The sequence below is a fragment of the Nicotiana sylvestris genome, chromosome 8, assembly GCF_000393655.2.
Source record: "Nicotiana sylvestris chromosome 8, ASM39365v2, whole genome shotgun sequence".
NCBI lineage: Eukaryota > Viridiplantae > Streptophyta > Magnoliopsida > Solanales > Solanaceae > Nicotiana > Nicotiana sylvestris.
In genome coordinates this window covers 150,410,120-150,423,335 of record NC_091064.1, presented here as the reverse complement: position 1 = coordinate 150,423,335, position 13,216 = coordinate 150,410,120, and the positions used below count along the sequence as shown (strand labels likewise).

Here is a 13,216-nt window from a genome sequence, read left to right as displayed (position 1 = left end):
TATATATATATATATATATATATATATATATTATCATGATAGAAAAGACCTCATGTCACATGGTTAATTTGTGATCATACAGTGTGAGAACCATATCCGGACTAGATAATATTTGACAACCTTAGATCTAACCCATCCGATCCAACCCGCCCTATAAACCAAGACCGCCTCGAAATCTTTAATTAAATCCGCACCCTCCTCCCGACCCTTCTTCTTCTTTATCTCACAAAATTTTCACCAACAACGCCGCCAAACCCCCCTAAGATCTCTGATCCAAATTGTCACAAACTTCTTCTAAGTTTTCTCTTATCAGTTTCTATTCTATTTCTCTCTTCTCTTTTTTTCTTCTTCTTCTTCAAATGGCTCTATACTAAAGTGTTTAGACAAATTCATCCAGTCACAAAGACGGAAAAAGCGGTGAGAGACCAAAATTGTGGTCCGAAAATAAACAACGAACATCATAAGAAAACAAGATTTTCAATCAGATACCGACTAAGTATGGTTGTTAGTTTTCAGTAACAATCTTCATTTCTCTCATATATGAGAGATTAACGAGAAAAATATGCCAAAACAAAAATGATACTCATCAAAAAATATTTCTGATCAAATTTGAAAAGTAATGGAAATTGGGCAGGGGAAGAAAGAGGTTTGTCGCTGCTCGCGAGAAAATATCTTCATATGATTTTTCCGATCAAAACTTTGATGGTTGTGGGATAGTTGAGTCGTTGCTGATCAGGTGTGCTTTGAGGAAGAAGACAACTGAAATGTTAAGGTTCTTCATTTTTTTTAACAAACTCGGGTTATAGTATAGTTGAGGCAAGTTAAATAATATGACTAGTATATTAAAGGTGGTGGTGCGGGTTTCCGGACATCTCGACTGTTATTAATAGTAGTCTGATATTCTAATATTGTAGATTTCTGTCTTCGTGTTGTTTCTTTTGCCTTGTTTTCTTTTATTTTATTTTTGTTATTTTTTGTTGCTACTGCTATTTTTTCATTTTTCATCTACTAGAAATAACCTCTCTACATTTTCTGTAGGGGTAAGGTCTGTATACTATCTACCTCTCCAGATTCCACTTGTAAAATTATACCGGATTTATTATTTGTTGTTGTAGTATATTAAATCTGAATGTAAAAAATAAAACAAGGAGTTACGTAACTCAATAATAAGCTGCCAACACATTAATAGGGGGCCACATACTCCTTTTTTAGCAAGAGGGGTGTTTTTAAGCTAGAAAATAATTGTGGGGTAATTACGGACCAACGGACAATAAATTTGAATAGTTTCTTACCTAATATGGATATTTTTGCTATTTTCGCTAACTAAACAGATAAATCTTATATTTGCTTTTCATATACGCAGTCTCTATAAAAGAGTATGAATTGTTATCATTAATCATTTTAATTTTTAATTAAATCATGTTATTTTATTAGTTTTTTTTAATGTTACACGTGTAAGCATTTAAATTTTATTGGATTTAAATTCATAAAATAATTTGGACCATATTAAATTTAAGACATTAGTCCAAACAAATATTGTGGCTAGTAAATTGGGCTAATTATTAAAAGTCAATATATGTGTTGGGCTAGTCCATTTAATTGGACTATAAATTAAATGATAAGCCCACTTCAGTAGCCCAAGGTCCAAATGGCTATTTGCCCGTCTTAAAGCCCAGGCTCATGCCACGTGTCAAGTGATGTGGCAATCCAAGTCAAAAGAACGAGTCAATAAAATCATGCCATGTGTCAAGTGATGTGGCAATCCAAGACAAGTAAATGAGCAATGAAATCATGACATGTGTCACGTAATGTGGCAATCCAAGTCAAATAAATGAGCCAATTAAATCATGCCAAGTGTCTGGATGGTATTGGTCAGTTCAAACGGACCAATCAAATCGCAGAGCCATACCACTCCCTACAACTATAAATAGAGATCTTCATAAAGCTAGAAGACACCACCAGAAGTTATAACAAGAAGGAAGAGAGGGCTCGTGGATCAAACGCCGCAAATTTCTCTACAAGTTTCAAGCTTCAAGCAATCAAGTTCAAGTTAAAGAAATCAAGTTCAAGCTCAAGAACGAAGAACGAATCAAGATCAGGTTCAAGCTTAAGAACAAGATCATCGTTCGTGAAACAAATAAAGATTCAAGATCAAGCTCAAACGCCCTTGAATTTATTTACTATTGGAAGGAAGAATTAGAGGATTCATAGAGAGTGTAACACTCAAAATATTTGAAATCAAATACTACGATTGTTGCAATATTTTCGGTCTTGATTTTATTTTCTCGACGCAAATTTATTGTCTACAAATTCTTGCACGCTCAGTGGGACAATCTCTACCTCTCAACTCAACTTTTCAATTACCAAAGTTCAAGAACATTGAAATGGCTTCGAAGAAAATCAACTCCAGATCAACATCCACCAAGGCTGCTAACTCCAGGTTCTATGCTGATGTGGAAAGCATCCTCGATGTCACCTTTGGAAGCTTCGGACCAATTATGAGGAGCAAAGTAAGCTCTTTAGGACAACAATCACCCCAAGTGCCATCCACATCAACCCCTGTTTTCGGATCTTCATCCTCAAAAGGAGCAAGATCTTCCACAAACACATCTGAAGGAGGAAGCTATGTTGCTGAGAAGATCAAGAAAACTCTTGCTCTGCTTGACCTCTCCGGCTTCAAGCACTCTGCTATGAAGAAAGATGATGATGCTTCAAGCGATGGATCCTCCCCACTTACACCACATAGCGTGAGCCAGTCAAGGATCAATCTGTGTGAAAATCCATGCTACTCTCCACCATCCACGACAATCATGCAAGCCAATGTGACAAACACTTCATTTATGGAGGAGCAGTTGGCAAACTTGATGGAAACAATCGCTGGCTTGACCAAATTCATGCAAAATCAAAAGGCTAGAATTGAGAAGCTAACAGACAGGGTGGGAATCTTGATGGAAGAAGAATCTACCCACGCACCAGGCAAGCTCCCAGAAGTTCTAGAGAGTGACTCTCCCCCAAGACAAGCAGCATCCACTAAGGCTATCCATGTCTCATCTGAAGGGATGATTCCAATCGATCAACTGAAGGAGCTCATCAAAGGAACCATTAAGAACAAATATGAAGTTGCTGCCAAATCCTCCCTTACATATGCAAAGCCGTACACTGCAAGGGTCGATATGTTGAAGATGCTTGCTGGCTATCAACCTCTGAAGTTTCAACAGTTTGATGGTAAAGGTAACCCAAAGCAACATATTGCGCACTTCGTGGAGACGTGCAACAATGCTGGGACTTATGGAGATTACCTCATCAAGCAGTTAGTCCGCTCGCTAAAAGGAAATGCTTTTGACTGGTACACGGACCTAGAGGCTGGATCTATCGACAACTGGGATCAACTAGAGCAACAATTCCTCAATCGCTTTTATAGAACAAGATGCACGGTGAGTATGATAGAGCTTAAAAATACTCGTCAACGAAAAGGGGAACCAGTTATCGACTTTATCAATCGTTGGAGGAATGTAAGCCTCAACTGCAAAGACAGACTTAGTGAAGCTTCAGGCATAGAGATGTGCATCCAAGGCATGCACTGGGGATTGCGCTACATCTTGCAAGGTATCAAGCCTAGCACATTTGAAGAACTTGCAACTCATGTCCATGACATGGAATTGAGCATGGCCTCCGCTGGAAATGAAAGGCTACCCATCTATGAACCTTGCAAAGTGAATGACAAGCAAGAAGTCAGGAAGTGGGGCAAGTTCGTACCCAAGTCTGAAAGTAAAGAAGCTATGAATGTCAATACGTCACCTATGAAGTTCACGACGAAGGTGAGCAAGAAGAAGAGTATGAAATCCACTTCTTTTCAAGACAAGCCAAGTGGAAAGTTGACTCTAAAAGAAATGCAGGAAAAAGAGTAGCCATTCCTGGATTCTGATGTGCCAACCATTTTCGAAGAACTCCTCGAGTTAAATCTCATTGAGCTTCCGAAGATAAAGCGGCCAAATGAAGCTGGGAAAACAAAAGACCCGAACTACTGCAAATATCACCGACTTGTAAGCCACCCTCTGGAGAAGTGCTTTGTCTTCAAGGATAAAATCATGGATTTCGCTCGCGAAAAGAAGACTGTGCTTGAAGATGAGAAAGCAAGCGCAAACCAAGTCTCTATCACATTTGGATCATTCAGTCCGGATGACTTATATGGTTTTAAAGAAAGTAAAGATGAAGAATTACTGGAGAGCGGCAAAGCTGAAGTTAAATCAACCTGATGACGATGAAGGTTGGACATTGATGACTCGTCGTAGGCACCACAAAAGGAGCACACGAAAAGAATCAATAGAACAACCAACAAGGAATATGATGGTAAAAAGACCAACAAAAAAGAATCCAGTTAGGCATTTGAAGGAAGCAAAAGTAGAGATGCACCATTCTCAAAAGCCACGAAATCCAATGACCTTAGAGGAGTTTTTACCAAGTTGGTTCCGCACGAAGATTTCCCATGAGGGCATTGATGCCTCTTGTTTCCACGCTGACAAAGGGGAAGAAAAGAGTGATGACCTACCGTTGGCACCATCTTCGAAAAAGCCCATCGAGTCCACTCCTCAAGAAGTTAATGCTTGTGAGCAAAAGGTCACGTTCACAAATGACGATCTTTTGCTAGGTGAAACTCCTCATAACCGCCCATTGTACATGGTTTGCTATATGCGCGATGAAAGGGTAAATCGGATTTTAGTTGATGGAGGATCCTCAGTGAACATTTTGCCAATCCACACTGTGAAAGAACTTGGTATTCCCATTAACGAACTCTCAGAAAGTCGTGTGATGATCCAAGGATTCAACCAAGGGGGGTAAAGAGCCATAGGCGCGATCAGGCTGGGAATCACTATTGAAGATATATTATCAAGTGCATGGCTGCATGTGATCGATGCGAAGACTTCATACAATGTTTTGCTTGGGAGGCCTTGGATACATGAGAATAAAGTAGTTCCATCTAATTACCATCAATGTTTAAAATACTACGAGGGTAAAGTCGAGAAGACAGTAATTGCTGATGATGAGCCATTCACCGAAGCTGAGTCACACTTTGCCGATGCAAAGTTCTACTTGAAGAACCGCATTGTGAAGGAGCTGAAAGTTGATGATGCTACGAAAAGCAAGAATGACGAACCCATGACTAAAAGAGCTGATGTGACTATTGGTAAAGCCAAAACTGTTACTGGGGAGGTACCCGCCAACGTGAATAAATCTCATAAAAGGGGTATTGCATCTTATGGAAAGAAAGTAAGTCTCGTGCTCCAATATGTCCCTAAAAGGAAGAAAGACGAGGGCGGATCACATAATCTCCAAACCAAGACGCTAAGGGAGTTAACTCTTCCGGTAAAACGAATTGAGGCAGTAAAGTTGTCCTCAAATCTGCTTGCAGGGTTTGTAGCCCAAAATCTTTTGCAGAATGTGGCACTCCCTACAAAGCGAACAGATGAAGGTTTCGATCCTAACACTTACAAGCTATTTACAAAAGCTGGATACAATCCTAATGAGCCATCAAAGTTAGGGAAGCTCCCATCAGAAGATGCAACGAGGCAACCACGTGAATGTCTAGGATACAAGCAACCGTCACCATTGCGCATCTCAATAAGAAGGGCGAGTAGAAAATATATCAGTGTAGAAGACGAATCTGCCGCTTCTAACAGGCCTTCTATCTTTGATCGGCTTGGAAAATCAACTATGAGAACTTTTGTATTTGAGAGATTGGGTCCATTAAATAAGGGGAATAAGTTCCAGAGAAATCATCGAAATACAAGAACATCCGCTTCACCCAAAATTCGGGAGATCTCTAAGGATTTCCAAAGTTTGGTTCCTTCCAGAATGAGGCGACAAACAAAACTGGTGGTTTCATGTGAAGAAGTACTGAAGGTAAAGCCATATACTGTGGTCTACACTAAGGAACGTGACGAAGATGAAGAAAGTGTAGGTTCTTCGTATCATGTCACTATACAAGGGGAGAATGGTGTTTTGTCTTCGATGGAAGATAATGCGGAATTGGAGGAGGTTTCGCCGTGTTATCACATATACTTCAATGATGGGGACCCTCAAGAAGATGAAGATGCGAAAGATGCTCCACCTGAACTTGAAGAGGGAGTGAAAAGGACAGTTGATGCCTTAAAAGAAGTTAACCTTGGCACCGATGAGGAACCAAGACCCACCTACCTAAGTGTTTTACTAGAAGCTCATAAAGAGAGCACTTATATTGAGTTACTCAAAGAATTCAGGGATGTCTTTGCTTGGAGTTACAAAGAGATGCCTGACTTGGATCCGAAAGTAGCAGTCCATCACCTTGCAGTCAGAAATGGTGCTTGTGAGCACGTGATTTTTGCATTATATATGAATTACTCCCATAAATTCAAAACAAAATAACGTCTTTTCATTATTTGCAATTTTTGAGGATCTTGTGGCATTTTCTGATAATTGTTTAATTAACGAAAAAACACAAAAATACGCCGCATTCTCATTTAGGATCTAGTTTTTGCATTATTTAATTAATTAGTAATTTAGTGGTTTTATAAAAGTGGAAAAATCAAAAAATATATATATAGTTTATTTTGCACTTTTAATTTTAATTTTTAAATTTTGGTAGTTTCCCTTTGAATTTGATTTTTAATTATTTGTGTTAATTGTTATGTAGAGTTAATTTGTGTAATAGGATAATTTGATTAATTTAGGATTATTTTTAATTTTAATTTAAAAGAAACTAAAAGAAAATGAAAAAAAAAATGAAAAGGAAATAGAGGCTGGTTTGGGCTGCAAACCCCAGGCCCAAACAATTTCACCCCGAAACCCAGTCAAAACCCGGCCCAGACCCGTCCCCATCCGGTTCCCCCCCAACTAAACTAAACGACCCCGTTTTGATGATAGTGAATCCCAATCGTTGATTTCCTTTAGATCCAACGGTTGGGAACTAGGGGTCTTGTTGATATATATATGTCCGAACCAGCCCCCCTAGACCCCTACCCCATTTCATCTCCTTCGCCGAACCCTCATCGCCTCCGCCGTGAACCGCCTGCCGTAAATCGTCTCTGCCGGCGGCGGTACTCCAATCGACCCCATTTTTACACCACCGATTCTCCTCCTTCTCCTCTTTCCAAATCTCCAAATTCCCCACTCTCGAATCCCAGCCCAACCTCTCGAATCTCGCATCAAATAGAGTGGCTGAAACCCTAACTCGTCCAATTAGCCCCAAATTTACACCCTAAAACCCCCATCCCTTTCTCGTTCAGATTATCTAAACCATTGCCTTCGAATCACCCTAGACCCCGTCGAATCTTGAATCCAAGTTTGAACCCTAAAATCCCAAAACTTCTGAATCGAGATTTCAATGTAGATTTTAGGTTTAGTTTGATTTTATTCGTATGTTCTTGATAAGAACATGCGATTAATATCAAATTAAGCCTAGAATTGGAAGGTTTGAAGACTCAGTTCAGTTTCTACTGTCCGAGTTTTGTAGGTATCCTCTCTTTTCTTTTGTTTAATCTTTCCTTCCTTTCTTTTTCATCATTTTTCTTATCTACTGCTTCTTTCTTTTCTTCTGTTTTCTTTCTTGTTTCTTCCTAGTTCTTCAGGGTCATGTTCTTTATGCATGTTAGTATTAACTTGTTTAATTAACGTGATTCCATTTTTTGTGTTAGATTGGTTCGAACTTCTTTTATTTTTCCTTTGAGCTCAAGACCTCATGAGTCTTTATGACTTGATAGGTCACTTAGGCTGATAAATTTTGTTTGTTGATTTCGAAATTTGGATTTGTCAAAATTCAATTGGACTTGGATCCTAAAATTTGGAGTCCAAGATCTCGATATACAGACCCATACCAAATTGATTTGGGTCAATTTGATCCATGCTCTGTCCGGTCTCTTCAGGTAATAACAGGGTCATTAAGGGGTAATTTGGGTAGTCTAGGCTTGGGAATCTCTTTGTAACTGCCTGGGGAAGCTTCTAGGAAGCTGGGGAGGGGATTTGTTTGCAATACTGATTTTTAACTAAGGACATTTTAGCTAAAACAAAAATTAGAAAAGGAGCAAAGTGCAAAAACTAAAAGCTGAGGCTGCCCTACTTTCTTGCCTATAAAGACATCATTTCTTGCCCTTCAAAGCAGACCCAAGATTGAAGAAAATTTTTCTGAAAATTCGAAATGGCTAACTCCAGAAAACAATGCTAAATTCTCTGCATTTTTGGTTTGAAACTATTCAAAATTTGGCTGGTCTGTTGGATTTTTGGTCTTTCATTTAGCTAGAGCCCTTGAAAACCATAAATTCTTGTGTCCGAGTAAGAAATGGTCTGAGTTTTCTAGGATTTCAAAGCTTATTTTGGGAGTTGTCTAGTTTTGGGTCTATTGTGCCTTTGAAGCTGATTTTGCTGTGATTTCATCCCCTACTTTGAGTCTGCTACTATTGTTGCTTCTGTCCTAATCTCAACTTAGCTTTTCATTCTTTTGTCTTGCCATTTGTTACCAGGTACACATTCCTGGACTATACTAGATGTAAAGCAAGTTTGAAGCATGAAATGAAAATGGATGTTCAAAAGCATGACATCGAGTATTCCGTTTATAGTCTAATTGTATTTCCGTGAATTACCTGGTGATTTATTTCTAAATTTACAATATTTCCTAATTGCTTTCTAGTGTAATAACTGAGTCCCTGCTATTGTATCTAGCCTTGGGCTGCTGGGGTATGGACTTGATTTAGTTGAATAACATGTGAGCTGAGTGGTGGTGCTTGATTCCAAGTTAATTTTGTGTTTGTTTGTTACTTGCTGGGTTTAAACGACTTCCAGGTCTATTGTGTGGCTAGTGAACAACAGAGGTGAAAGCATTAATTGTCTGATGTTGGGAATTCTGTTGAAAATCCTGGGTTAAGGTTTAGAGTTCAATAGAACTGCTTGTGATTAATTTTAGGACTGTATTCAATTGAAAGTAGATCGATTTTGCCTCCTTGTCATCAACACTTGAATCTATGAATAATATTTTCTTCAGACTTGTGATTTAACTTTGTAGTATTGGGAGTCTATTTCCCCAACGAGTATACTGTTATTCTAAGCTTGGGAATTTTAAAATCATTTTGGAAATCAGAATTGATTGAGCATGAATGTAATGTTGTCTGTAAATAGGGATTATTTTATCATATATTGCAGGAACTTAATATTGTTAATCCCATTATACCGAATTTCCCCTTTCTCGGCAGGCTTTGCTTTTAGTTTGGGCTTTAAGTTGAGCCCAATTGCATTCTCATGTCCCGTTCAAGTTATTGGCAATTGGCCATTGGACCCCAGCTGGCTTAAACTTGTTTGACAATCAAGCCTGGGTTCTGTTGCTAATAGTTATATGGCTTTCAAATTTCATATTAGTTTAGTATAAAAGTAGATCATAAATTCAATTAGTTTTTTATAAATTAACTAGATTCCTTAAATGAATTTAAGAGCATGCTATATTGAGGATAAATAGCTTATGGCCCTTTAAGGTTTAGTTTGGACTATCGTTTAAAATCAGAATTGGGGCGAGTCGTGTCAAATAAATCACAAGATGTGTGGCCCGCATTTAACTATTTCTTTTAATCCTTAGAACGCAAGGCGCACCATTTAGCAAATTTTTCATGGCCCTCACAAAGTTAAAACGCGTAGTTGTTGTAGGCGCGTTCTTTTAATAATTTGCCTTCTTAAACTCGAGTGCGCATTTATGTGACCCAAATCCAAATCTCAATGATGTTAAAATATGTCAAAGACCACGGGTGCATTTATGTGACGTGGTTTAAGACGTGTTTTAATAACGTTGCAATCTTCCTAAAAATGAATAAAAGCGTTTAAGGTTGAAAATGCACATAGGTTTGAACATGTACTAAAATCAGATAATTAAGCCGAATATAATAGTTGAGCGACCGTACTAGAACCACGGAACTCGGGAGTGCCTAACACCTTCTTCTGAGTTAACAGAATTCCTTACCCGAATTTCTGGTTCGCGGACTGTTAAACATAGTCAATCTTTACCTCGATTCGGGATTGGAACCGGTGACTCGGGACACCATAAATCTCCCAAGTGGCGACTCTGAATCTTTTAATAATAATCCCGTTTCGATTGTCACTTCAAGTTGGAAAAAACTCCTCTATATCACCCTTCTCGGGGGTGTAGGTAAAAAAGGAGGTGTGACAGTGCTCGCCCTGTTAAACAAGCTCAAAGGCGTTTTAGGTCGGACTTGGTTCCCCTGATTGAAACTGAAGTTTACAAACTCATTGAAGCTGGATTTATTCGGGAAGTTAAATACCCAACATAGGTTTCAAGTATTGTCCCTGTAATGAAGAAGAATGGCCAGATTCAAGTATGCGTTAACTTCAGGGACCTAAACAATGCATGTCCCAAAGATGTATTCCTGCTTCCTATTCCAGAGCTGATGATCGATGATACTACTCGTTATGAGGCAATGTCTTTCATGGACGGTTCGTCGGGCTATAACCAAATTCGCATGGAACCAAAAGATGAAGAGCTTACTGCGTTTCGCACCCTCAAGAGTATTTATTGCTACAAGGTAATGCCTTTTGGCTTGAAGAATGCTGGTGCTACTTACCAAAGGGCTATGCAAAATATTTTCGACGATCTTCTCCACAAGAATGTCGAATGCTATGTTGACGACTTGGTGGTGAAATCAAGAAAGAAGAACGACCACATGAAAGACTTGAGGATGGTATTTAAATTGCTCCGGAAGTACCAACTTAGGATGAATCCGTTGAAATGTGCCTTTGGAGTTACTTCTGGAAAGTTCCTTGGTTTCATTGTCCGCCATCGAGGGATCGAAATTGATCAAGCCAAAGTGGATGCCATTTTGAAAATGCCTGAGCCTCGAGATATCCATGAATTGAAAAGTTTGCAAGGAAAGCTAGCATACCTTAGAAGATTCATATCAAACCTGGCTGGGAGGTGCCAACCATTTAGTCACCTCATGAAGAAAGGCATTCTTTTCAAGTGGGATCAAGCTTGTAGCAATGCCTTCAAAAGTATCAAAACCTACTTGATGAAGCCTCTAGTTTTAGCAGCTCCTATACCAGGAAAGTTATTGATACTATACATTGCGGCGCAGGAAAGGTCTGTTAGAGCACTGTTGGCCCCAAAAAATAGTGAGGGGAAAGAAAACTCTCTTTATTACTTGAGCAGGATGATGACACCTAACGAGTTGAACTATCCGCCAATTGAAAAGTTGTGTTTGACGCTAGTCTTCTCAATTCAAAAGTTGAAGCACTACTTTCAAGCTCATGTTGTCCGTTTTGTTTCTAAAGCAAATCCCATCAAGTTCATGATGTCAAAACTTGTTCTTAGTGATCGACTAGCAAAATGGTACCTCCAATTTCAACAATTCAAGATTTTGTACATCCCTCAAAAGGCTGTAAAAGGACAAGCATTGGCAGACTTCTTGGCAGATCATCCGATACCTGATGACTGGGAGTTAACTGATGAACTACGTGATGAGGATGCAATGGTCATTGAAGTTCAACCTCCATGGAAGATGTACTTTGATGGTGCTGCGCATCGTGGGGGAGCCGGGGCTGGCGTAGTACTTGTCACTCCCCAAGGTGAAGTCTTACCCTACTCCTTCACCTTGACACAACTCTGTTCCAACAATGTTGCTGAGTATCAAGCATTAATACTTGGGCTTGAAATGGCCGTTGATATGAAGCAATTGCAATTGCAAGTCTTTGGTGACTCCCAGTTAGTGGTCAATAAGCTTTTGGGTAGTTACGAGGTCAAAAATCCTGAACTACGCCCATATCATGATTATGCTAAAAAGTTGATGGGGTGGCTCAGTGATATGACTATTCAGCATGTGCCAAGGAAAGAAAATAAGAAGGCTGATGCTTTAGCTGCTCTAGCTTCATCATTAGCCCTGCCTGACCAAGTGCAAGTTATTGTCTGCCAAAAATGGGTAGTACCGCCGCCAAATGAGGCTGAAGGTGAAGAAAACGAACTCAAGCATCTTGTTGCTGTTTCTGAAGTTGAGAAAGAAGAATGGCGACAACCCATTATCGACTACTTATGTTATGGGATACTTCCATAAAATCTGAGGAGAAGGACTGAAATCCGTCGTCGTGCACCTCGCTTACTTTACTACAAGGATACTCTATACAGAAGGTCGTTCGAGGGAGTACTCTTGCGATGCCTAGGAGAAGAAGAAGCTCTCCAAGCTTTACAAGAGGCACATTCTGGGGTATGTGGGTCACACCAGTCTGGACCAAAGCTCCACTTCCATATAAAAAGGATGGGATATTATTGGCCAACGATGGTAAAAGATTGCTTGGACTACGCTCGAAGATGCAAGGCTTGTCAATTCCATGCGAATTTTATTCATCAACCTCCTGAAATATTGCACCCGACTGTTGCATCCTGGCCATTTGACGCTTGGGGATTGGATGTTGTTAGACCACTGCCAAAGTCCTCTGGTGGGCACCTATACATATTGGCCGCAACTGACTACTTCTCAAAATGGGCTGAAGTTATTGCTCTTAAGGAAGTAAAGAAGGAAAATGTTGCAAGTTTCATCCGAGTAAACATTATTTATCGCTTTGGCATTCCTCGTTACATAATAATGGATAATGGAAAGCCATTCGATAATAGGTTGATGAACAAGATTTGTGATCTCTTTGGCTTCAAGCAATGTAACTCTTCGATGTACAATGCCGCCGCCAATGGTTTGGCTGAGGCATTCAACAAGACTCTATGCAACTTGTTAAAGAAAGTCGTCTCCAAATCCAAACGAAATTGGAATGACCATATGGAAGAAGCTCTATGGGCATGTAGGACGACTCACCGCACGCCAACACAGGCGACTCCTTATTCGCTCATTTATGGAGTCGAAGTCATCTTGCCACTTGAGCGTCAAATACCTTCGTTACGACTGGCTATTCAATAAGGGATCACTGATGAAGAAAATGCTCGACTTTGATTAGCAGAGTTGGAAGCTCTTGATGAAAAGAGATTGGAAGCTCAATAGAGTCTTGAATATTATCAAGCTCGATTATCTCGCGCCTTCAATAAAAGAGTTCGCCCGAGATCCTTTCAAGTAGGAGATCAAGTCCTCGCCGTACGAAAACCCATAATTACTTCCCATAAACCTGTAGGGAAGTTCACTTCAAAATGGGATGGGTCATATGTCGTACAAGAAGCTTACTCAAATGGGGCTTACAAGCTGGTTGATGTAGA

The 13,216-nt window shown here is 39.6% G+C and overlaps 1 protein-coding gene across 1 annotated transcript; it reads left to right on the top strand.

The window, feature by feature from the left end:
* The first annotated feature begins 2,384 nt into the window (after positions 1–2,384).
* LOC138875840 (uncharacterized) lies at positions 2,385–12,074 on the top strand. The gene is made up of 7 exons (XM_070154713.1): positions 2,385–2,747; positions 2,853–3,154; positions 4,947–5,724; positions 5,932–6,351; positions 10,302–10,709; positions 11,253–11,597; positions 11,730–12,074. Exons 1-7 carry the CDS (start codon positions 2,385–2,387, stop codon positions 12,072–12,074), a joined length of 2,961 nt encoding a protein of 986 aa, XP_070010814.1.
* The last annotated feature ends 1,142 nt before the right edge of the window (positions 12,075–13,216 follow it).